Source organism: Schistocerca gregaria, chromosome 4 (assembly GCF_023897955.1).
Source record: "Schistocerca gregaria isolate iqSchGreg1 chromosome 4, iqSchGreg1.2, whole genome shotgun sequence".
Lineage (NCBI taxonomy): Eukaryota > Metazoa > Arthropoda > Insecta > Orthoptera > Acrididae > Schistocerca > Schistocerca gregaria.
This window is the reverse complement of record NC_064923.1, coordinates 420,981,748-421,009,306: the sequence shown is the minus strand read 5'-3', so window position 1 is coordinate 421,009,306 and position 27,559 is coordinate 420,981,748. Positions and strand designations below refer to the sequence as shown.

The following is a 27,559-nucleotide window of genomic DNA, read 5'->3' as shown; positions in this document are numbered from 1 at the left end:
GGAATGTCACATGGATGTGCATGGTACACTTTTTTTTTCTTCAACTCCCTACACAATGTTGTCATGGGCATGTCATGCAATGTCATGTCCTGTATCCACATCAACCTACCTTGCAGCATGATTCCAAACAGTCATCAGGCATACACACACCACTTCAGTGTCATGATTTAGGTCAACAGGGGAGAGCCATATGGCTACCCGGTACCAGTTCTACACAATCTACAGCACTCCAAAGTGATCATTGTCCTCTTTAATGAGAGTGACTAACATTTTCTCTGCTGAGCTTATATCAGTGGGCAGGAATTGAACTCCAACCACTGGATCACCTATAGTTTGGTTAAAATTACTTGGTAACTGACACTTCACATGTTGCAGCTGGTTTCCTCCAATAAGAGCACTCTATGTGATGCCCGAACCATTTGAAAATGCCAAACTGCGACAACAATATGTTAGTTCACTTCCAATCCTTGTTACACTTTCTTTCTTGATGAGCCTGTATCTGAATCATGGGTCTGGCACTTTTATTTCATACATGATACCCATGCTAAAAACAAAACACACAATGATGCTAATGAAATACACACACTTCATATACAGCACTAACCAAACACTGCAGGAGAGGCTTACTCCCGCACAAGAAGCAATTCAGTGTCACATATCCACGGATTGGCTGACAATAGATAAGCTTTGCACAACACTACATGAAGCAGAATTTTTGAAGGCTGAGATTTATCACTGTGACTGGGGTACTATAGTTATAAACATGATCACATAACCCAGAATTGCGGCATAGCACAATAATTAGCATATAAATTTCATATATAGAAAGTCACAGGTACAAATCTCGTCAAATGTAGCAATTTTTTTATATTTTTAAATCTAATCAAAAGAGTCTGACTGTTGTTTTTATTCAATTAATTGGTTTAAATGTAATTTTTTTTTATTTCTAATGCTTTGCTGCGTAATTTTTATCATCATGTCAACTTTTTTATCTGCTGTTATTTTTCCTCGTATCATTTTGTTTTCATATGGAATCTGAGAGAGCATAAGGGAACAATTGACACGAATAGGGCAAAGAAATACAGTAGAAGAAGAATGGGTAGCTCTGAGGGATGTAGTAGTGAAGGCAGCAGAGGATAAAGTAGGTACAAAGACGAGGGCTGCTAGAAATCCTTGGGTAACAGAAGAAATATTGAATTTAATTGATGAAAGGAGAAAATATAAAAATGCAGTAAATGAAGCAGGCAAAAAGGAATACAAACGTCTCAAAAATGAGATTGACAGGAAGTGCAAAATGGCTAAACAGGGATGGCTAGAGGACAAATGTAAGGATGTAGAAGCTTATCTCACTAGGGGTAAGATAGATACTGCCTACAGGAAAATTAAAGAGACCTTTGGAGAGAAGAGAACCACGTGTATGAATATCAAGAGCTCAGATGGAAACCCAGTTCTAAGCAAAGAAGGGAAGGCAGAAAGGTGGAAGGAGTATCTAGAAGGTTTATACAAGGCCGATGTACTTGAGGACAATATTATGGAAATAGAAGAGGATGTAGATGAAGACGAAATGGGAGATACGATACTGCGTGAAGAGTTTGACAGAGCACTGAAAGACCTGAGTCGAAACAAGGCCCCCGGAGTAGACAACATTCCATTAGAACTACTGACGGCCTTGGGAGAGCCAGTCATGACAAAACTCTACCAGCTGGTGAGCAAGATGTATGAGACAGGCGAAATACCCTCAGACTTCAAGAAGAATATAATAATTCCAATCCCAAAGAAAGCAGGTGCTGACAGATGTGAAAATTACCGAACTATCAGTTTAATAAGCCACGGCTGCAAAATACTAACGCGAATTCTTTACAGACGAATGGAAAAACTGGTAGATGCAGACCTCAGGGAGGATCACTTTGGATTCCGTCGAAATGTTGGAACACGTGAGGCAATACTGACCTTACGACTTATCTTAGAAGAAAGATTAAGAAAAGGCAAACCTACGTTTCTAGCATTTGTAGACTTAGAGAAAGCTTTTGACAATGTTGACTGGAATACTCTTTTTCAAATTCTAAAGATGGCAGGGGTAAAATACAGGGAGCGAAAGGCTATTTATAATTTGTACAGAAACCAGATGGCAGTAATAAGAGTCGAGGGGCATGAAAGGGAAGCAGTGGTTGGGAAAGGAGTGAGACAGGGTTGTAGCCTCTCCCCGATGTTATTCAATCTGTATATTGAGCAAGCAGTAAAGGAAACAAAAGAAAAATTTGGAGTAGGTATTAAAATTCATGGAGACGAAGTAAAAACTTTGAGGTTCGCCGATGACATTGTAATTCTGTCAGAGACGGCAAAGGACTTGGAAGAGCACTTGAACGGAATGGACAGTGTCTTGAAAGGAGGATATAAGATGAACATTAACAAAAGCAAAATGAGGATAATGGAATGTAGTCAAATTAAATCGGGTGATGCTGAGGGAATTAGATTAGGAAATGAGACACTTAAAGTAGTAAAGGAGTTTTGCCATTTAGGAAGTAAAATAACTGATGATGGTCGAAGTAGAGAGGATATAAAATGTAGACTGGCAATGGCAAGGAAAGCGTTTCTGAAGAAGAGAAATTTGTTAACATCGAATATAGATTTATGTATCAGGAAGTCGTTTCTGAAAGTATTTGTTTGGAGTGTAGCCATGTATGGAAGTGAAACATGGACAATAACTAGTTTGGACAAGAAGAGGATAGAAGCTTTCGAAATGTGGTGCTACAGAAGAATACTGAAGATAAGGTGGATAGATCACGTAACTAATGAGGAGGTATTGAATAGGATTGGGGAGAAGAGAAGTTTGTGGCACAACTTGACTAGAAGAAGGGATCGGTTGGTAGGACATGTTTTGAGGCATCAAGGGATCACAAATTTAGCATTGGAGGGCAGCGTGGAGGGTAAAAATCGTAGAGGGAGACCGAGAGATGAGTACACTAAGCAGATTCAGAAGGATGTAGGTTGCAGTAGGTACTGGGAGATGAAGCAGCTTGCACAGGATAGAGTAGCATGGAGAGCTGCATCAAACCAGTCTCAGGACTGAAGACAACAACAACATGGAATCTGGCTGTGTGGCCTAAGATTTGCAACCAAGAGGCCAAAAAGGACAGCTCATCAGTTGGTAACAAAGCAGCTCATGTAGCCAATTTGATGACAGTTTCAGGTAACAAATGACAGCAAGAAATTACAGTTTGCTTTTACTACTGAAACTGAATTGTTTCTATCTTGTGTTTGCTCATAGACATTAGTTTCCATCACCATGATCAAAGCATTTCTTTTTTTCTTTGTCTTTCCATACGCCTGTGTCAGGCAACCACTCATAAACAGCAATCTAAACAATAAAAAGGGAAATAGCTGGCTCAATAGATAGTGCCAAAGTTTGAGATGTAACATGTGTGAATACACCACCCATAAATAAGCAGTAGATACATGATTGCCTTTTCTCATTTTGAAAAGTAGTGATTTATATAAGCACAGACATCATGCGTGGTGAGGCCATAGCAACAGTCCAGACCAGTCCTTGCCACAAATGAAGGAAGAGAAATAAAATTAATACCTTAATTTTGATTACAAATAATTTTATACTAAACTCAGACCAGTCACTTGATTAATTTCATGCCAACAAACTTAATTACCCTTTTGTTCTTTGGGGCCCACAGTGCAAAACATGTCTTCCAATGATATGATTATTATGCATATTGCAATGTTGGCAATTTTTGCCTCACAAACATTAGTATACACCTCAATAGTTAACACCTGATGGCCTGAAGTTGTCAAACAATTGCAATGTAAAAGAAATGAACCGTCGCATAGCAGCGACAGAATCTATTATTCTCTATCTTTGCTGCTCCTGTGCAGCAGCTGCAAATCTGTATGTACACATATTGATTAATGATATAAAAAGAATTCTGTTGTTTCAAGACAAATGAGGCCTTGAGTGCTTCATTTTTTTTTACTGTATCTTTTCCATGAAAGGCAGACACAGACTTGCTGTGTTCCGGAGTCTGAATTTTATAATTTGTGGAAAATATTCCGTAAATGTGCTAATTGTCTTCTCAATCAGAGAACATATACGTTTATGTACTTAATTATGAGCAGGCACCATCAAGAGGACATTAATCTCAAGTATTGCCTGTTAAGTGCCAAGCTTTTGTTAATATGCATCAGCTATTGTAACTAATGTAAAAAGGTACGTAGTATTAAAAAACTTGTGTTTTATATCAAGTGTGCTTATTTAGACAAATTATCCTTAAGGTCTGCAGCTTGTGGTCTTGCGGTAGCGTTCTCGCTTCCCGCGCACGGGGTCCCGGTTCGATTCCTGGCGGGGTCAGGAATTTTTCCGGCCTTGAGATGATTGGGTGTTGTGTCGTCTTCATCATCAACATTCATCCCCATTATGGTCGGAGGAAGGCAATGGCAAACCACCTCCACTATGACCTTGCCTAGTACAGCGGTGTGGGTCTCCCGCATCGTCCCCTACGCTCCTCAGGGTATGGGACATCATCATCATCATCATCATCATCATCATCATCATCATCCTTAAGTAACTCCATCTCCTCCTTACTTGAATGTTAATCATTTTGCATCAGTTTATCTCCAGAACTCACAATCACGCTGATGGACCGAATGCAACATTGAGGTAGGAGGGACATCATCATTTACCTATCATTTCTGAATCAATCTTTTTTTTAATTGTGTAGTGTTGTATTTATTTTAAAGTCAGTAAATCTTTTGGTCCCTTAGTGTCAATCTGGGTATGACTGCATCGTGGCCATGAAAACATGCAGAAATGATAATGTTGCTTCCTACCAATCTCAAATAAATTTATCTGCTGCTCTATGCCCAAAGAATGTCAGGTGAAATAATCATTACAGTGATTTGTTATGATAAGACAATACAATCACACACTGATTCTGTTGCCAAGTTACACAAATCATTGTTTTCATGAATGTGTTTAAAAAAATTTGAGTGCTTGTTCTAATAGCTGTTTCATTTTTTCATGTGAATACAATTCATGCGAGTATCCAGCCTTACAGCTATCAAGACAGCAAAAAGTAAGTGAAATTTCCATAGGCAATAGCCAAGCTTTCATAGTGACGTAGCATCTTTCAAGTTGATCAAAACTTAACCCTGTCTTTTCCCGCCTTGAAACTGCTTTATTTCATTTTTTCCATTGTCAAATCTTCAGCAGTTAAATTCAGTGAAAGTGAACTATTGTTGCCAGTGCAGTGCAAAAATTTGACAATATGGCAGATAGTTACGGTCATAAGTGGTAAAATGTGTGTCATTTCATTTGCTTGTAATAAATAGGAACCATCTTGCCTTCTTGACGCATGTGAACATCAATTGTTACACGCAGTTAAAATTATCTCAGGTCCCAGCAAGCCATAGCACTACGTCACACATAAATGACTGATGGCAGTGACAAATAATATCTGTAGCATCTTGACATTTGACAAATAATTTGCACACACGGCTGATGGTAAACAGCAGACACAGACAAAAGCAGATAATGACGACCATCACCCTGGGTACACATGTGGAGGCAGAAGCAGATGCAACTGAAGTTTTAGAAGCCGGTCCTAGTGTGAAAACTATTCCCGTTCTTGGAAAAAAAAAAAAAAGAAAGAAAGAAAAAAGAAAAGAAGAAAAGAACCTGGTGGCTGCAATGATCAAATCAATAATGGAAAGCAAGTTAAAAAATCAAAGACAGGGGGAAACGCAAAGAAGGGAAAGTGTAAAGCAGTAAAAAATGGATAAAAAGGCCTGTGGAGAAAATGAGAAGGCCAAAAGATGGCGTAATAAAGACCAGGTCCTCGCAAATCTTAATGAAAAGAGAGAATCAGTAAAAACAGGCTTATGAACTGACCTTGATAACAATGTAGAATCTATCAAAACCAACATAATTTCAGTCAAGACAGGTATAAATTCTGTAAAAAGACATAATTTCAGTCAAGACAGGTATAAATTCTGTAAAAAGACATAAATTCACTAAAAGCAGACCTGCAAACAGCAATAAATGACCTAAATTCAAGGTTAAACTTGGTAAAAACTGAACTAAAAGCAGACATAACAGCTGATTTAAATACCCAGTTGGGTAATTCACAAAACCAAATCAGTAGTCAGATCAAGGCCATGAGGTTAGAAATTGACACACACAAGTAGAGTTGAAAATAGACAACATATCCAAATGGTTAGATGCCAAAATCGAAGCAGCCAAGGGAGAGATAAATTGAAAAGTGATGGAATACCATCAACAAGCTGTGACATTAAAAGAAGATTATAATGTAATCTCTGATGAGGTGAAGGGAGTTAAAACCGCAGTAGACACAATCAAGAATTTTGTTGATGATCTCTCACAACAGATTGAGATTCTCAATAAAGAGGATCAAGTAAAGAATACTGTCAAGGCACGTGCCGAAGCATTGTCCGACAGCTACCAGGAGTGGATTAAAAACAAAGATGGACTCATAGAAAAGAAGGTCAAGAAAGAACTCACGGAAGTTGTCAAAATTGTAACCTCTGAAATGCTGGCAGCCGCTGGAAAAACAGGAGACATAGTCATGTCAGAATTAGGTCAGATAATTTGAATGTTAGCTCAGAATTTACCTGAATGGCATCAACAGATAGTTGATGAAGTTCGTACGCTCCAATGTCAAGTTGAAAATTCTCCACATCACGTGTCAGGAAAGTGGAATAATTTACCCCCACATGATGAACAATAGCAGACACATTACCGTTCTCCACTTGATAATGCTCAAACCCACAGTTCTATAGAGACACAATTCAGAGTACCAGCCCACCAACTTTTGTCAGTTTGATAAAGAAGGAAAGTGTTATCAAGCATCATGTTTTTCTGACTTTTCACCAACAGAAAAGAGAAATTCATCCTACAGTATTCCACTGAAATTTTTCAGGAATTTTTCTGAATAGCTGGAGTGACCGCCAGCAAATTCAGTTTGTTACTGGATTTATCATAGGAGACGCTGCTTTATGGGGAACCGAAATAGTCGACTCTTTTAAAAGTTACAAGGAGTTCGAACAGATGTTTCTAGCTAAATTCTGGAGTTCTGGTGTGCAGCAGCATATGAGAAAGAGGTTTACAATGCCAAAGTGTTTAACAGCCAGCAAGGTAACCTGAGGAGATATTTTGAGAAATATTTAGCGAAAATTAAGTTCTGGGATTCGCCGACCACCGCCAAAGACATTATTATGATCCTAAAAACAAGACTACTGATTCCAGTCAGAGAAAAGACAGTAAACATCTCTGAGGAAGATAATGACACCTTCCTATCAGTGTTAGACTCCTTAGATCTGATTAACGAGGACACTATAGTTAATGATGGCAACACCCACATCAGTGAAGCCAGCCAGCACAATATAGAACATGCAGCAACAACGGTAGCTGATTGAAAGCACGCCACAGCAACAGCCAGTACCAACCCCAAAATGGTTTCAAAAATAAACACAGCACATACTCCAAAAATACAAAAGTATGTACAACAACAGGAGAAGACACAATCCAATATATAATTCATCACCACAGCAGTACAGAAACGCACATTATAACACACAGTCCCAACAATATGGAAACACGCAACCGACCAACGGCAATTATCAAAACAGTCAGTCTTACAATTCAAATCGCTTGTGGAAAGGAAATAAATGGCATAATCAAGGTGGAGGCCAACATACATCTTTCAATGACAGTTACACTCCACACAAGCCACAGCAAAACAATTTTCAGTCACAGAATGTACACTTCATGCAACAAGCGAAGGGACCTTCAGGAAGTCTGAAGCCTAAACGCCAGCATAATACACAAATTTATTATGCGCAAGCAAATACACCAGAAGAGCAAGACTCATTTCCACCCGAGTTCGTGGCACAAAACCAACAGCAGTTTGAGACGGAAGAAACTTTGAGAAACATGAACCAGTAGGAAAGTAAACGCCGAGTGGAAAATTAAATGCAGCACCTTTGATCCTCCTAGGGGATGCTGCAGGTTTGAATGGGGGCACCGTGTCCATTAGTCCACACAAAATTAATGCAATCAGGTATGACAAAGAGAGAATCTTACGGGATGATCTAGTAGCAGACACTGAGACGAAAGACAATGATGATGCTTGGGATGAACAAGTTCAAGCTTCCATAAGAATATCAATTGCCAACATACCGGTAACAGCCATCATAGATACAGGAGCTAAATAAATATCTTTTCTTTATTTAAGCAAATATCTTCTGTATGCAAAGTTTTATCACTTACAATTCAAGGTTGTGCCGTTTCAGGAGCAATTGGTCCACTAATACAATGCATAAATCTTCAAACTCAGCTTCAAATCGAGATAGTCTATTTCAGTAACATGCATTTTTTTCATTGTTAAAAACCTATCAATGCCATGTCTCCTGGGCATGAAATACTTGAGACAGATGAAAGCTAAAATTGACATTGAGTGTGGAACCTGTACTCTAGTAGTAAGTCAGCAACAGGTGACAGTAAATTTATTAAGAAGTAAAGAGAAGGCAAAGTTTAGTGTGCATCAAATACAGTATGACAATGGACTAAAAGACAATGGTACAGTCAGAAAAGAGACATGACAGAGTTTGAAAGTGTTAATGATGATGACTAAAGATCTAATTCCCAATCAGAATGAATTAAACGTCAAAGCTAGTGAATCCACTGAACTGTCCAAACAACAGAAGAATGAACTTTACAATTTATTAACAGAATATCAGCTGGCTGCACTGCTCTTTAAATGGTCAACACACTCAATCCAACAAGCAGCCTTCCTAGATGTTGACATCCACCTCAAAGATGGCTACACCAGTACCTCCGTCCATATCAAACCTACTACTGACCAGCAATACCTCCACTTTGACAGCTGCCACCTGTTCCGTACCAAGAAGTCCCTTCAGTACAGCCTAGCCACCCATGGACATCGCATCTGCAGTGATGAGCAGTCTCTCTCGAAATATACCGAGGGCTTCACTGAAGCCTTCACTGACCATAATTATCCTCCCAACCTCGTACAAAAACAAATCTCCCGTGCCTTATCTTTCCAGTCTCCCACCACTTCCCAAAGTCCTACTGTCCGGCCACAGAGAAGCATTTCCCTCATAACTAAGTACTTCCCGTTACTGGAGCAACTGAATTACTTTCTCTGCCAGGGTTTCGATTACCTTTCATTGTGCCATGAAATGAGAAATGTCCTGCCCACTAACCTTCCCACCTCTCCCACAATAGTATTCCACTGTCCACCAAACCAACACAATATACTCATCCACCCTTACACAACCCTTGCTCCTTGGCTCATACCCCTGTAATAGATCTAGATGCAAGACCTGTTCCATACATCCTCCCATTACCACCTATTCCAGTCTGTTCACTAACATCACTTGTCCCAGCAAAGGCAGGGCTACCTGTGAAACCAGTCATGTGCTCTACAGGCTAGGCTGCAACACCTGTGCTGCATTCTATGTAGGCACGACAACGAACAAGCTGTCTGTCCACATGAATGGCCACTGACAACCACTGACAAACTGTGGCCAAGAAACAAGTGGACCACCCTGTTGCTGAACACGTTGCCAAACATAATATCCTTCATTTCAATGACTGCTTCACAGCCTGTGCTTATGGATCCTTCCCACCAACACCGACTTCTTTGAAGTGTGCAGGAGGGAACTTTCCCTGCAGTACATCCTACTTTCCTGTAACACTCCTGGCCTCAACCTTCATTAGCCACTGTCCTCTCCCATCCATTGCCTTCCATGTTCCCATTCTGGCACTAAACTGCCATCATTCCACCTACACACACAGTCGTGTGTGTGTGTGTGTGTGTGTGTGTGTGTGTGTGTGTGTGTGTGTGTCTTGTTGACAAAGGCCAATGGCCAAAAACTTTAATTGTGAGAGTCTTTTTGTTGTGCCTATCTGCAAGACAGCAGGAGCTATTTTCCTACACCAAGCACATTCCACTTGGAAACTGATTGTGTACTCGTCTTCCAGGCATGCTTATAACTGGCTGTCCAACATAAAGTCAGCAGAGATCCCGCCAAACACCCATCCTGGATACCAGCTGTTTGCATGGGCAGCCAAGCTGACTTAGCCTCAAAGGACTCTACTTGCAGCATGCTCTTTAAGTTGTCCTGAGCAGTAACTACCTGCCACCAACCACAGCCTCATGGTTCCAGTTCCACACGCACCAAGAGCCATCATGTTGCCACTGTGCAACCGCTACTCAACCGCCATGCCGCCGCCCCTTCTGGCACCAGCTTCATGAAGCACTGGTCCTACCCTATCCATCAACATCGTCATACTATCAACCTCTCCTATGGCCTCCCTTTTTCCTCCTGCCTTCTGTGGCTGTCTTTGCACTTTTACCACATTCCATTGTGGGTTTATCTTTGTTCATTTTTTACTTCCACTCACTCCAGTGTACACCAGCATACGTCATCACACACAAAGTGCACCACATTTTATACTTGCTTCCCTTAACACTCTCCAACACATGCTGGTCCACACCACTGTTTTCCTCTGGGCTCCAACATGCACCCAAGCTCCAGGGTGCACCATTGTGCACCACTGCACTCCAACACACTCGACTATGTACCACTGTCCCTCAACACTCACAACTGCACTCCAATATTCACCAACACATCCCAATATCCACCAAAAAGCTCCAACACCACCAACGACATCACTCCAATGCATAGTGATGGGCATATCCATGCTCACCCCTGCACACTTTTTTCTTCCCCAGACCACTGGCACCCAATCAGTTACTAATCGCCCTATCTATCTCCTGTGTTCCCTTACACTTCTCAGTTTTTCTACACCTTCTCCTCAATCACTGCCATTCAAACTGTGCACCGAATCACAGCAATATCTCTTTCCATTCTGTTTAGGCACATAGAGGCCAATCCCACAGCAGTCCTCACAGAGCTCTCACTGGCAGCTGGCTCCAAGCTGAACGCCTTGTGTCTCCCCACCAGCATCCGCCTTGGATCACGCCGTGCTGCCCAGTTGCTGACACCCAACACCTTGGAGGCACCACTGTCCTCAAGTTCACACTACCACCAGCATTGTGGTCCCTCTGCCATCTGAAAGTCACCCTCTTCCCACCACAACTGACACTCCCGTCCATATGACACAGCTGTGGCTGGACTCTCCCCAAGGGTGGCATTGCTCTGGACCTCCTCCAGTTCAAATTTTTGGTACATCTGTACTCTTCTGCCTCCCAACTGTCTGCCCTCCGAATGCCACATCTCCCACTTCAAGGTACTGGCATAGCTGGCCTGCTTTGGGAGGGCATCACAACCCACTCAGCTGGACACCGAGGACTATCACCACCCGGTGTTTCTGCATGTGACATTTAACATCTCATGTGCCTGTGCTGTGTGGCGCCAACCGCAATCCACTGGTCTACATTTGGAAATGCACCTATGTAGTCCACCTCTCCACTAGCTGCCAGACATGTCTCCTCTGGCTGCACCCAACACTACACCTTCCATTCAAGGGGTAGCTACATCTGGCCTCCCTAAAGAGGGTGTTGCTCCGCACCCCCACTGTGCCTTCACCACAGTTTCCCAATGGTCGCCTCCCCCAACACCTCTGCTGCAGGCCCAGCCACCAACACCACTCGCCTGACCACCTCCATTGCCAGCCCAGCCACATCTGGTGCCAGCCTTCACAATGCAGATATCTGCCGACACCTCTCTGGCCTCGCCATTCTGCGGCACTCTGACGGTCCCAGATTCCGGTGCCACTCCACATACCTCATCTTTGGAACACACTCTCACCTTGCTTCCTGGAGATGACTTTGCGATCTATCCCCTATGGCAATAGAGGTACCTCTTGGAAATTCAAGAGTACCATAGCATATTCAGCCTACCGTCAATTTCTCGCCAAAGACTAGAGACTCCACATCCAGACTTGCAGAAAACTCCACACAATATAGTTGTGTCAGCATCACCCCAGACAACACTGTGGTCAAAGAAAATGTTTCTGTACCAGGCAAGTGTCTCCTGGAAACTTCCGCCAGGCATGCATATAACCAGCCCACCACTGTACAACCAGGAGAGTTCCCGCTGAGCTCCTGTCCTGGATACGAGCCATCTACATAAGCAGCCAAGCAGTCAGTATGGTGCCGAGCGCCACGGGTTTCGAATCTGCGCCAAACGGCATGGAGCTCGATGACCACTAAAGGTCTCTACAGCAGCACACCATTAGCCATGGCTGTGCACGCTCCTGGCCCCGAGTCTAACATGAGGGCGCCACTGTGGAGCACATGGTCCAACGGCCATAAGCGGCTGCCTCTCACACAGTGAGGCACTCTGTTATTTGTGATGAGTCTGCTGATATTTCACTTAGAGACATCGTGTTTCATTGCATATGTTCACTTCCCGTTTGGAAGTGGACATTGTTTGGGTTTCATGAGGTTATCTCCTGTGACCCCGTAGCTTAATACTTTGTTGTTGATCTTGTAGTCTTGCTCAGTTCTCTGTCGTCATGCTTGTCCTTCCATTCCCATTTGTACATCTTGTTTGTTCGCAGGTCGTTCCCATTCGGTCCTGCCACGTTACACTATCATTATGCAGCCAATGTTCAACCACAATCTCGCTGGACACCACCTGTCCAGCATCCTTTGAACTGCTCAGCTGTCAGCAGGTGCAGATACTGCTTACCACTGACCACTGCCTCAAGGGGCTCAGCATCTGTTGATGTTGTGAGACATTTCCTATTTTGGTGATGAAATTTGGACTGTGAGTGAACTTCCCATTGGTGGATACAGTGTTGACTCTCTTTCTTGTAGTCACGTAATTATACATATTTTCTTGTCATCAAGCACTGTCTCCTACTTTCTTGTTATTCATGTTCTACGTTGAATGGCATAATAAAAACAATGCGTATTGCAGGTGGTGTGTCAGTAAGTGTTGTTCTGTTTGTGGCTACGAACATAAAACCATAGTTTATTTCCAGCCCATTTTCTGTTGGTCTTTCATGACTCCATCTTTCTATATGGTTCTTGGTTGACTTCAACCTAGTTGACCATCTGGATTGCCACTTAATTTTCTTTTGGCTAATCCTTTATCACTCATCTGTACCATTTGTCCCAGCCATCTCAATTTGGCTAATTTCATTTTCTTTTGGCTCATTTCCTTTATACACGGTGTACAGCTCAAGATTATACCTCTTACTCCATCTTTCTCTTTTTCACGTTGAGCCAATGATTTTGCAAAACATATTTTTCTCAAAGGTATGTAGCATTTCAGTATATTTTATGTTAATGGACAAGTTTCCAGGGCATAAGTAAGCACTGGTCTTATAAGTGTAACACGTAAAATAAGAGAAATGCAACCACTCACTTATAGCAGATCAATGCATGGACCACAAACAGAAAACAGCTTTCACGCTACTTTCTGAGCACTCTCATTTTCTAGCAGAAGCACACACAATGAAACAGGCACACATACACTCCCACGGGCACAGCAAGATTGGTTATTGACACTCAGTTACTAAAAGCAGTAGCTTGACCTGATGGAAGTGGAGAAGGGGTAGAGAAGAGCACAAGAAGTAGGAACAGGTCAGCAGAAGTTTAGGCCCGGGGGAGTGTGAGGGTGGAGGATGTGGTGAAAAGACAATCCCTATTTGGATAGTTCAGAGAGACATGTGCTGGAAGAGAGTATCCAAATGGCTCGCATAGTGAAGCAACTGTTGAGGACATTTGTGCTGTGATGTACAGCATGTCCAACAACTGGATGTTCAAGTTTGCCACAGTTTGGCCATGTGAGTAGACAACTGGTTACTTGTCATGCCTATGTGTAATGCTGAACAATAATTGCAGTGTAACTGATGTATAACATGGTTGCTTCCACATGTGGCCCTGCCTTTATGAGTAGGAAATGCTTGTGACTGGAGACTGTGGTAGGAAATGGTGGGTAGGTGTATGGGACAGGTCTCACACCTGGGCCGACTACAGCCAAACTACGACAAAAAGCAAACGCTGACCATCCAGCTGCACATGCTGCGCACCACAACACAAATGACCTCAATAGCTGCTTCACTACATGGGCCGTTTTATATTCACTCCAAGCACAAGTTTCTCTGAACTATTCAGACAGGAACTGTCCCTCCACCACTCTCACAATCCCACTGCACTGAACCTCCAATAACCTGTTCCTACTGCCGCACCTTACTGTTTTCCTTCTCTCTTCTCTCCGCATCACTCTTTCTCCATCCATACTGTGCACTGCCTTCTCTCACAAATTATCCCCAACCCCCTCATATATAGGTGCTCTCTCTCTCTCTCTCTCTCTCTCTCTCTCTGTCCCTCCCCACCCCTTGACCCCTACTCCCCCTCCACTTTGTAATGCTTCTCCCTTCTCTCCCCCCCCTCCCTTACTCCCTCTTGATCTTCACCTTTCTCTTCTTCCCCCTCCATTTGCCCTCCTCTTCCTCTTCCTATATCTCTTTATGCTCTGTGCTCTGTACTTTTTTTGTCTTCATGTGCAGGTGCAGAGATATCTGTCCAATGACCTGCTTCTTTTCTGTTACCCCTTTCTGGCATCCTTCCCTACCACTTTCCCAACTCCATGAGCTCAGACAACTGCTTTCAGTAACCAGGCATGAATAATAAGTCTTGTCATCACCGTGTGTACATTTGGGTGTCTTTGTGGTTGTATGTGTGTGAATGTGTCTGTTGACAGCTATGGATCACTGTTTAACTTCATAGGATGTGTCATTTGAGTATGTGGCTGTCAATCATTGATATTTAACTGACTCAACTTTCTCAAAAGTATAATTACCCAATGTTATTGAGGGTGGCATGCTCTCCTTACATGTTTTCCCAGCAGCCCTATATGTTGTTTTCTGTTGGTTAACATTCAATCCCTTATTCCTATTTACCTGCTCAAGCACCATGAATATCTCCTCAATTGCTTTCCAAGGTCTTGTAACTACATCTACACCATGGACACAAGCGAGTGCCTGCACTAATTTACAAAAGTTCATTCCCTATGCTCATCAGGTTTGCATCCCTCATACCCTTCTCCAATGCAACATCGAATAGGAGACACACCAGTGCACCTGCTTGCCTCACATCATCTCCTATATCTAGTATGTCAGTCATTATTCCTCCCATTCTTATATTATTTTACACATTGTTCATTGTCATTCTACTAAGCTTTAATGATTTTTTCAGTTCCCAATTCAGTCAAAACATGATACAGTTACTCTCCGTCTATGCTTTCATATATTGCTTTTTAGACAGTGAAGAGGTGATGCAAGCCGATCCCAAATTCAATTTTCCTTTATAAAATTTGTCATAAGGTGAAGATAATCTATAGTTGACTTCTCTGGGAGAAATCCACAACAATATGAGCCAGTCTCCCTCTGAACATTTGGAAGGAGATGGTTGAAGAGTGTGTCAGAGAATACGTAATAGTTTAATAGAGTAATTCCTTGAGGGTTGTCATACTACAATATCCCTCCTTTCTTGTATATAGGGCACATAATTCTGCTGGAGCAATTTCTCCTCATCTCATACTGAAGCAATTAGCTTTAGCAGAATATGTTCTGACTGGCTGCCAACTTGTTTCAGCATTTCACTGCAATGGTATCTGTTGTTAGCAACTTATTGTTCTTAAATTTCTTCCAAGCAATTGTCACCTTTTCCAGAGTTGAAGGGAAAGGATTTTTGTCTAGGTAATTTATTCCTTGTGAGTCAGTGAAGTCTCTTGGTATCATTATGGCATTGAGGGGTTTACCAAAATGTCATTTCCCCTCACTGACGATTTTCTCTGTTTTGGCCATTATAAAGCTAGTTTTTTCTACTAGGGGTTTCTGGGCAGCATATACCCTCCCATAAATGTTCCTGTTCTCATTCTTGGTTCACAGAAGTTCCAGTTCTTTTATTTATGATTTCAACCACTCTTTCTTTTATGTTGACTGAACCTCTTTTCAGCATTCCTTTTTTCTTTTTAATAAACTTCCATCACTTCTCTTGCACAATTTCATTGTACAGATTTTCCCTATGCATTGTTCTTTTCCTCTGATGCTATCTAATACTTAATATCAACCATAAAATCTTAAGCATCATGCCTCAGTTTGCAGTGTTTCAATTGTTGACATCTTCACTGCATTCTTTATGATTCCCCCATTGATATTCAATATTACTGCACTCTTCTGCCTTTTCAAGAATCTGTGGTATCTTTTACTGGTGTTGCTCTCTGTTTGGTGGTTTTAGAGCTATTGTTTTTATGTTTGTTGCTTCAAGTTCCTTAGTGCCCATATCGAAAAGTGGTCTGAATCTAGATTTGAGTGTCTGAAGCTCCTTGCATCCATGAGATCTGGCTCGTGGGTTGCATCAATCAACACATGATCAATTAGGTTACAAATATTCCTGTTTGATAATTTATATGGTCCCTTGTGAGTAATCTTTGGGTGGGAACAATGAGGAGACCACAGCCATGTTTCATGGCATTGCAAATAAGATGAGCCTTGTTCAGTTATTACTGTTTGTGGTATGTTTGCTGTGGGGTATAGTTATTGGTTTAAATACCTGTTCTCTTCCTATCTGATAATTTAGGTTACCGGAAACTATTTTTACATCGTGGCCTGGGCAGCCATCATTTTTTTTTTACAGGAGCTCTTACTTCTTTCTCAGCTTCTCTGGTTGGTGCATACGCAGTGATTGTAGAATAATTGAAATATTTCCCCTTAATCCTGTGAGAGTCTTGAACTAATAAGTATGAGCCCCATCACAAGATACTTAAACTGGTGGTGTACCACAAATACAAATACTGTTCAGAGCTTATGCTCCTCCCATGCAGCTGTATAATATGCTAGCTGCTCACTTTTCTAGAGTCCACTATTGGTCCACCTTACTTTTAGCAGAGCCCTAATATTTCATTTCCAGTTACCTATTTTGATCTAGTAGCATCCCCAGGCATTCTGGGCAATGCAGAAACCTCATATTCCAGGTTCCAATATATAAATCTGAATCATGAATTATATTTCTACTCTTCCTTGTATGATTTTATTGTTCATTATCATTGTCCTTTTCCTTCCCATTTTTGTGTCCGTTGACCAGTCCAGCTTTCTTTATTGATGTTTCATGTGTTGAATTAGTTTTCCATAGTGGGTTGTCAGCCCTATCTCTTTCAGCAGAGGGGTGATTTTTAATCAGAGTTTTCTTTCCTTAGCCTTTGGGGAACCAACCCCACATACCACAAGACAGCAATATCTTCACTGAAGGCCCATTTATGACCACTTTTTAGGTTTCCTCTTGGGCCTCCACAGTTATTGAAATGGCCTCAAGGAGCACATAGGCCCCACTGCACATCACAGCTAATACCGTGAAAAGATTGTTAAGTATGCAATTTTAACAATATCATTGTATACGAATAACATAAACGAAAACCTACAGAAGTAAATTTTATCATATTACTGTTGCTGGAATGGTAAGGCTGCAATGGTCAAGTAAAGTTCATAAAGAAGAAGAGAGGATTACAATTAGACATTTGTAGGAACAACATATACCACAGCACATGGACTAACACAATGTACTTTAGTATGGCATCAGATTCTTATTTTTGTGAATGTATCAAAGAATTTTACAGGTTCTTAATGCATTCATGCAATACTGCACCTAAAGCAGCTAGAAATTTCATGTGCAATTGGAATGGGGAAAAGGAGGGAGGTAGAGGGAGAGGGAGACAAGATCGAAGGGGGAGGGGCACTAACAGTGAAGGCCCAACCTTCTCGACAAGCTTCAAGAGTACATACTATTTTCAATAATCAATATTTCCATTTCAGTTGTGTACATAATAGCAATTCAATACATCCAGAACAATATACTGATACCTTGTGTTCCGACAATGTCCATATGCAAGTGAGCTAGACCTGTTGCTATGGAAAGGGACATTCGGATCATGCCAGCTGTGTCCACAGTGCACCTATTCAAGTAGTCAAAAAGGGAGCCATTTTCATGATAATCTGTTATGAGCCACAGCTGTGTCCATGTTCCATTGTCTGAAATAAAGAAGTCACAATCAGCAATGAACTAAGCAATTTTAGGTACTTGCCAACAAACCTAGTAATATTTATGCACTGCGCCACCTTGAAGTACAAGATAGCATATTTACATTCACCTACATTCGCATTTACAACTCACTATCTGCCTTATGGAGGTTAATGTAAACTAGCTTCTTCCACATTTATATATCATCTTCCACCCCCCCCCCCCCCCCAACCCCCCAACCCCCTCCCTCCCTCTCACATCACTGCAACTTTATTATGAACAAATAATGACTATTATTATTATTATTATTATTCAATGGGGTATGTCAAAAAGGACATTACAACTATGAAATGGTATAAAAATTCATCGAAATAACTTACAGAATCAGGAAATAGGTCATTTTGTAGCCAATAATCTCAATTTTGATACACATAGAGCATCAGTACTGCATTCCACCACCATGAGTGCCAGCATAGTGCACAGTTAAAATGGCTACTTTCGTTGGTGCAGAGTGTGCTCACTATGTGTATTGGTTTTGAAAACTATTTAATTTCACACATTGACAAATATAACCCAGATGGGATGGTTTACTGCCAACAAGACAGTGGACCTCATTTCCTCATGGAAGTTTGAGGTTTCTTCAATAATTGCTTCCCAGGTCTGTGGATTGCCCATGAAGGACCAATCACATCACAGCCTAGTTCCCCTGACATGAAACCACTGGATTTCTTCCTTTCTCTGGGGTCCTGGGGTCCTATTAAAGATCATATATATGTTTCTCCTGTACCAAACAATTTAGCTGACCTGAAAAATCTAATCTATGTGACCATTCCAAAAGTTATACTCAATTTGCTGCAACGAGTGTGGGAAGAAATTGATAATCAGTGGGATGTTTGCTGCATCACAAATGGTAGTCATATGAAACCAAGATGACACTTGGCACTATTATGTGAAACTTGAGATTGTTTGCTACAAAATAGCATACTTAACGATTCTGTAAGTTATCTCCATAAATTTCTATACCATTCCAAAGTTGTACAGTTCTTTTGTCTCACCTTGCGTTTGTGGATAGCAGTGACAAAGTGATTTCCTGTAATCTTCTTTACGTTTCAAGTTCCCTAGTTTTATCATTGTGATCTTTGTAAGTGGGTGTAGTTTACATCCTGTAATTCATTCTCAATAGTATAGTCTCTGAATTTTAACAGTAGGTAGCTGCAGGATGTGAAATGAGTTCATTTCATCAGATTCCATTTAAACGTACTAATCATCTGTTTATTTTTTTTTTAAATAGTAAAATCCACTTAAAACAGCAGGCCCTCTTTCAAGTTTCCTTTCTTATACAACACTTGGTAAATATCGCAGGCATGTGAGTGATAACAGTTAACAAACTAAGAGTTTCAATACAAACTACAGGGTGATCAAAAAGCCAGTATTAATTTGAAAACTTAATAAACCATGGAATAACGTAGATAGAGAGGTAAAAATTGACACACATGCTTGGAATGACATGGGGTTTTATTAGAACAAAAAAAAAAAAAAAAAAAAAACGCAAAGTTCACAAAAGTCTGACAGATGGTGGTGGACAGCAAAACTGTACCGTGACGGGTGAGAGGTACGCCGATATGTTACAGAATCGCATCATCCCCAGCCTGACTGATAAACACCTGCTGGAACGTACAATGTTTATGCAGGATGGTGCTCCACCCCATATTGCTAGACGTGTGAAAGATCTCTTGCGCGCGTCGTTCGGTGATGATCGTGTGGTCAGCTGCCACTTTTGTCATGTTTGGCCTCCCAGGTCCCCAGACCTCAGTCCATGCGATTATTGGCTTTGGGGTTACCTGAAGTCGCAAGTGTATCCTGATCGACCGACATCTCTAGGGATGCTGCAAGACAACATCAGACACCAATGCCTCACCATAACTCCGGACATGCTTTACAGTGCTGTTCACAACATTATACCTGGATTACAGTTATTGTTGACGAATAATGGTGGACATATTGAGCAGTTCCTGTAAAGAAAATCACCTTTGCTTTGTTATGCTAATCATTGCTATTCTGATCAGATGAAGTGCCATCTCTCAGACATTTTTTGAACTTTTTTTTTTTTTTTTTGTTCTAATAAAACCCCATGTCATTCCAAGCATGTGAGTCAATTTGTACCTCTCTATCTACAGTACTCCGTGATTTATTCAGTTTTCAAATTTATACTGACTTTTTGTTCACACGGTACATGAATCTTGTCATGAGGAAGGCAGATGCCAGACAGAGATTTGTCAGAAGAATCCCAAGAACATGTTATTCATGCATGTAGGGGGCCACTTACAAAACACTGGATCAACCAAGGCTTGAGCATTCTTCATCAGACTGGTATGTTTAGCAAATTGGGTTAATGGAAGAAATGCATAAGATTCATAAATGTGCTACACTATTTGCCACTGGTTTGTTTAGTGAACGTGAAGCATCACTGAAATGCTCAACAAATTTCACTGGTAGGTGCTACAAGAAAGGCACCATGCATCTCAAAGATTCTTACTCCAGTGTGTATCAAGAAACATTACTTCCTTCATCTTACATCTCACCATGGAAATATTTGGCTGTATATATAGGAACACTCCTCCACCCATGAACCATGGACCTTGCCATTGGTGGGGAGGCTTGCGTGCCTCAGTGATACAGATAGCCGTACTGTAGGTGCAACCACAACGGAGGTGTATCTGTTGAGGCGCCAGACAAACGCGTGGTTCCTGAAGAGGGGCAGCAGCCTTTTCAGTAGTTGCATGGGCAACAGTCTGGATGATTGACTGATCTGGCCTTGTAACAATAACCAACACGGCCTTGCTGTGCTGGTACTGCGAACGGCTGAAAGCAAGGGGAAACTACAGCCGTAATGTTTCCCGAGGGCATACAGCTATACTGTATGATTAAATGATGATGGCGTCCTCTTGGGTAAAATATTCCGGAGGTAAAATAGTCCCCCATTCGGGTCTCCGGGCGGGAACTACTCAAGAGGATGTCGTTATCAGGAGAAAGAAAACTGGCGTTCTACGAATCGGAGCGTGGAATGTCAGATCCCTTAATCGGGCAGGTAGGTTAGAAAATTTAAAAAGGGAAATGGATAGGTTAAAGTTAGATATAGTGGGAAGTAGTGGAGTTCGGTGGCAGGAGGAACAAGACTTTTGGTCAGGCGAATACAGGGCTATAAATACAAAATCGAATATGGGTAACGCAGAAGTAGGTTTAATAATGAATAAAAAAATAGGAGTGTAGGTAAGCTACTACAAACAGCATAGTGAGCGCATTATTGTGGCCAAGATAGATACGAAGCCCACACCTACTACAGTAGTACAAGTTTATATGCCAACTAGCTCTGCAGATGATGAAGAAATTCATGAAATGTATGATGAGATAAAAGAAATTATTCAGATAGTGAAGGGTGACGAAAATTTAATAGTCATGGGTGACTGGAATTCGGTAGTAGGAAAAGGGAGAGAAGGAAACATAGTAGGTGAATATGGACTGGGGCAAAGATATAAAAGAGGAAGCCGCCTGGCATAATTTTGCGCAGAGCATAACTTAATCATAGCAAACACTTGGTTCAAGAATAATGAAAGGAGGTTGTATACATGGAAGAACCCTGGAGATACTAAAAGGTATCAGATTATATAATTGTAAGACAGAGATTTAGGAACCAGGTTTTAAATTATAAGACATTTCCAGGGGCAGATGTGGACTCTGACCACAATCTATTGGTTATTAACTGTAGATTAAAACTAAAGAAACTGCAAAAAGGTGGGAATTTAAGGAGATGGGATCTGGATAAACTAAAAGAACCAGAGGATGTACAGAGTTTCAGGGAGAGCATAAGGGAGCAATTGACAGGAATGAGGGAAAGAAATATGGTGGAAGAAGAACGGGTAGCTGTGAGGAATGAAGTAGTGAAGGCAGCAGAGGATCAAGTAGGTAAAAAGACGAGGGCTAGTAGAAATCCTTGGGTAACAGAAGAAATATTGAATTTAATTGATGAAAGGAGAAAAGATAAAAATGTGGTAAATAAAGCAGGCAAACAGGAATACAGACGTCTCAAAAATGAGATCGACAGGAAGTGCAAAATGGCTAAGCAGGGATGGCCAGAGGACAAATGTAAGGATGTAGAAGCTTATCTCACTCGGGGCAAGTTAGATACTGCCTACAGGAAAATTAAAGAGACCTTTGGAGATAAGAGAACCACTTGTATGAACATCAAGAGCTCAGATGCAAACCCAGTTCTAAGCAAAGAACGGAAAGCAGAAAGGTGGGAGGAGTATATAGAGGGTCTATACAAGGGCGATGTACTTGAGGACAATATTATGGAAATGGAAGAGAATGTAGATGAAAATGAAATGGGAGATACGATACTGTGTGAAGAGTTTGACAGAGCACTGAAAGACCTGAGTGGATACAAGGCCCCCGGAGTAGACAACATTCCATTGGAACTACTGACGGCCTTGGGAGAGCCAGTCCTGACGAAACTCTACCATCTGGTGTGCAAGATGTATGAGACAGGTGAAATATCCTCAGACTTCAAGAAGAATATAATAATTCCAATCCCAAAGAAGGCAGGTGTTGACAAATGTGAAAATTACTGAACTATCAGTTTAGTAAGTCACAGCAGCAAAATACTAACGCGAATTCTTTACAAACGAATGGAAAAACTAGTAGAAGCCAACCTCGGGGAAGATCAGTTTGGATTCCGTAGAAATGTTGGAACACGTGAGGCAATACTGTCCCTACGACTTACCTTAGAAGCTAGATAAAGGAAGGGCAAACCTACATTTCTAGCATTTGTAGACTTAGAGAAAGCTTTTGACAATGTTGATTGGAATAACATGGACGATAAATAGTTTGGACAAGAAGAGAATAGAAGCTTGTGGTGTAACAGAAGAATGCTGAAGATTAGATGGGTAGATCACATAACTAATGAGGAAGTATTGAATAAGATTGGGGAGAAGAGAAGTTTGTGGCACAACTTGACTAGAAGAAGGGATTGATTGATAGGACATTTTCTGAGGCATCAAGGGATCACAAATTTAGCATTGGAGGGCAGCGTGGAGGGTAAAAATCGTAGAGGGAGACCAAGAGATGAATACACTAAGCAGATTCAGAAGGATGTAGGTTGCAGTAGGTACTGGGAGATGAAGAAGCTTGCATTAGATAGAGTAGCATGAAGAGCTGCATCAAACCAGTCTCAGGACTGAAGACCACAACAACACATCATAGGAACACTGACACTCTTCCTTCATATGTATCATCTTCTGATGGAACAGGAAGATAAGGTCCAAATGATTTTGGTATACCATGAAACCTCCACCATGCTCGTTGTTGAGGCTTGCAAATTACAAATTCAAATGTAGATTTCTTCTGCAGAATAAATTAACAAATCTAAAACTTTTCACTGGATTTAAAAGCAAAACTGATATTTCCTATTTCCACAATTTGGAAAACATCTGTCAACAAAATCTTGTTAAAAATTTTCAAAAAATGTTGCACTATGCACCTTACATAACACCTACTGGGGTTGGTCAAGGTGTGCAAAACTTCACATAAGCAAAACATGCATGCAGTCTGGGGTTCAACTTGTCTCAACACTACTCCGTATGTCCCTGCCACTATGTCTACCACACCTTTACCCAATCCTTCTTGGAGCTACTCAGTGCACTGTGACATTTAGCAGTGTAATGTGCCGGAGTTGCTTCCAGTATCTGATGCAGCACTATTTGGTTGCCAGTTCATCAGCATTACAGTGGCAGCTCTGTTTGTCCCTCACTATATTCTGTTGTTACAAAACAAAGTTCAAACGTACAGTGGCTGTTACAATGGGGCATACATTCACAGAGAAGTCTTCTAGAAAACTATCATTACAAGCCTTTAAAATCACAGTTCATTTTTGAAGGAAAGCACAATAAAGCCTAAACATATATTATGCTGTCACATAATTGTAAGAACCACTTATTCATTACAGAATGGCATTAGAACACCATGCACTACGAATTTTAAAAGATTTAGTTGGTGATGAAACTGCAAAAAATTTCAGGAATCAAAAGAAGATTTGTATAGGATTCATTGTTTTGTATATAAAGAAGCACTCTTTGATAAATTTTCAGGCATGGAGCATGTGATGAAATTGGTGATGGAACTAATAAATTGTCTGAAGTCGCATGTGTTATTACACTGTCAGTTTCAACCATTTTTGATGGAACTGATTAAAAATTATGAAGATATTATACAGGGTGATTCAGAAGGTTGGGCACAAATTGAAACAGCTGATATAGGAGTCAAAATTCGAAATCTTGGAAGTAAACCTGAGCAAGTGAAAGCTTTGAAATATCAGGAATAACAAGGACAGTAAATGAACAATGCTGGATATCCCAGGTGCTGGATCAGAAGGTCTGAATGCAAGGCTACCCTTGCTCTCCTGATCTGAATCACTCTTTTTTAGGGGGGGAATATATCAAAACCCTCTCTCGTACATGAAAGAAGTTGCCGACAAAAAAATACCTCTTGCCAGGATACTTGAAGCATTTGATGAGGTTTGTGCACTGCCTGATGAATGTGGTGGTTGTCAATTTGGACACCATCTGTTGAGTAAACAGTACACCACCTTTGCTGAACTTAAGCATATGTGCACTTTTTGTCCTTGTTGTTCTGACATTCCAAAGCTTTCACTGACTCAAGATAACTTTGAAGACTGTAAGTTTCTATTCCAAAATTTTATTTCGAGTTCTCTATCAGCTGCTTCAATTAGTGCACAACCTTGAGAATCACTTTGAATTATTGTGTAATACATTGGTTATTTGAGGAACATGCCTGGAAAGATTTTTTGATTTAAGACACACCAATATTAATTTATGAAGGAAACAGGCAGCAGGAACAAATTTAGAAGCTACAAAATTGAGAACAGACATCACATTTTTAGTGGACAGTCTTGAATGCCCTCAGTAAGATGTTAAAGGCGGAAGCAACTTATCTCTCATTTGACAGGGAAACAATGGATTTACAAAGGAAATTGCACTGAGGAAGAGCCAACTTCTGAAAAAGAACACAGTCTATTTCCCTAGTCCCTTTGTCGTTTAAGAAAATGCAAATTTAGAAGAATTCACAGTGGCATTGAAAGACAAACAGGGACAGTTTTCTAAATGTCTTCAGAACACTGCCAATTTCAGATCTGTTTTGGAATGGTTTTCCAATTAAAAGCATCACTTTGCATGAACAGATTGGATTGCTTGATATGTTATGTAATTCCCATTTAAAAGACAAATTCTTTTACATTAAAACTATCTGGGTGTTCTACAATACTTCCTCAGGAACAAGAGAGTATCCATATCTCCATAATGGGGCTAAAAAAGTGACAACAAAGTTTCAATCAACATATATGAGTGAAAGGTTTCAGTCAATTATGAAACTAAATAAGTCGCGATTATGAGGCAATTTGAGTAACAAAAATGTGCGAAACTGTCTGCATCTGCCCATGTGCCAACAGTTTGTGCCAAATTTTATTTAATGGTGTCGAGAACTGTAAGCTCTGTAATGCTAATACAGTAGTTCTAGATAATAAAATTTGATTCTAATGACATGTGAAAGAAACAGTTATAGGAAACATGATGTGTGGTTGAGACTATTGTTTCTGGCCTCTCTTTGAATACTTAACCTTAAATGTTGTGTCAGGGTTTTGCAGGGAACAATAGCATGCATGACATTGTTAGTTTAATGTAGTTGTGAACTCTTCTTCTTCTTCTTCTTCTTCTCCTTTTTTTAGGTGTATTTCCTTTTGCCAACAGTCAGTCACAATAATAAAGAAAAGTTGGGTTCAAGTTTGCTGTCATAACAGTAAAAAATATACAGCCATTATCTGATGTATGTTCTAAAGTATTGTTTTAAGATTACCCTGCTCCAGCACTGAAATAATGGACATCCTAGTATACAAAGAATAAAATGGTTGATAGCAATGTGAGTGCTCCAATGCACAGCTGATAAAGATGGTGTTCCTTGGGGATTGATGATAGGATCATATCTCTTCATTACATATGTGAATAATATGCCTACTGCAGTAGATGTCATTTTCATAATGTACACATATGAAACTTCACTCATAGCTAGTACACACTTAACAGAAGAACGAGTATTAAAGAGTTTTTCAAAGTATGAAAGGAGCTATAGGTATTTCCGTGAGAACAAGTTGTATGTAAATGGAAACAAGACAATATATACACTGACACATGTGAAGAGATCACTACAGTCCGATGATATTCATCTTCAGTTGCAGACTCAGTTATAAAAGAAGTAGAAAACCATAAATTCCTGCATGGAAACGGAAAAATATAAAGTTTCATGTGTTGTAACTGATAGTCACACGACACAGCAGCAACTTATCATTCTAATTTGTTTCATTATCAGCTCCAGCATATTCCTAATGACAAAAGTTGTCTGGGGAAGAAAATGCACTAAATTTAGAATGCCCTAAACTATTCACACTTTTCTTATTGAATCTAAACATGAGGACAGACAGCATATACACAAAGAGAGGTTGTGAAACTACAGAAAGCTATCAGGTAAATTAAAAAAACTCATTTCCAAGGTACTCACACAGAGATGACTCAAAAAACTAGATATAGCATATTGAATATGTCCTCCCTGTGTTTCTATGAAAAACTACATACTTAAAAAATAGCTGCAAAGCTCTGTTAAACAGAAACATACACAATTATAATTAAAAAAATATCAAGCTATGACCATTAAACCTGTCAGTCATTCTCCACACACTCACCCTTCAATGGAACACATTCTTCCCAAAGACGGGTGACTTGCCAGAGACATTGGTTGTACAAGTCTGCATTTTTACTGTTCAGAAACCATTCCATCTCAAATATCACCTAGCCAGCCTTCTGGAAATGCTTATCACACAATAGTTTCTTTACCCAAGGAAAGAGAAAAAACTTATGGTGCCATGTCAGGAGAATATTGGGGATGAGGCAAAATTTGATAGCCCACAGAATCATGTGTGACAGTGTGTGAAGCATGTGTGACTGCGCACTGTGCAAAATGAGCTGAGGTGGTGTCATAGATCAAAGACTCTCCCTAGGATAGCTTCCCGCAACATTTTGTCTTTACAGCCTTCTATAACCTCACCAGGATATCTCAGTAGTAAGCTCAAGTGATAGTTTGGCTCCTTATAAGCACAACTTGTTAGCATCATATCAAGGCAGTCCCAAAAAAACACCTAGTGTCACCTTGCCCAATCATGGCTCGAGCTTCACCTTTTTTGGTAGTGGTGAACCCACATGTTTCCCACTACCTACTTTGCTTCTTTGTCCCTGGGACAAAGTGATACATCAAGCACTTGTCCAAGGTAACCACGTGGTTACAGAAGTCATGGATTCGCCTGACAAAGTTGCAATATTTCCAACACTGGGGTTTTTGAAAGGGAATGAGCAATTACAAAACTCAGATGTTGAAAACTGATCCACAACCAATTTTCA

General features: G+C 40.7%; 1 protein-coding gene across 2 annotated transcripts in view; it reads right to left on the bottom strand.

Moving 5' to 3' along the window:
- LOC126268105 (TGF-beta receptor type-1) overlaps nucleotides 1–27,559 on the bottom strand; it is a 197,861-nt gene that overhangs the window by 52,226 nt on the left and 118,076 nt on the right. For both annotated transcript variants that reach the window (XM_049973616.1, XM_049973617.1), the window contains exon 6: nucleotides 17,888–18,055. In XM_049973616.1, the coding sequence (XP_049829573.1) occupies nucleotides 17,888–18,055 (168 nt within the window). The remainder of the gene's footprint in view (nucleotides 1–17,887; nucleotides 18,056–27,559) is intronic.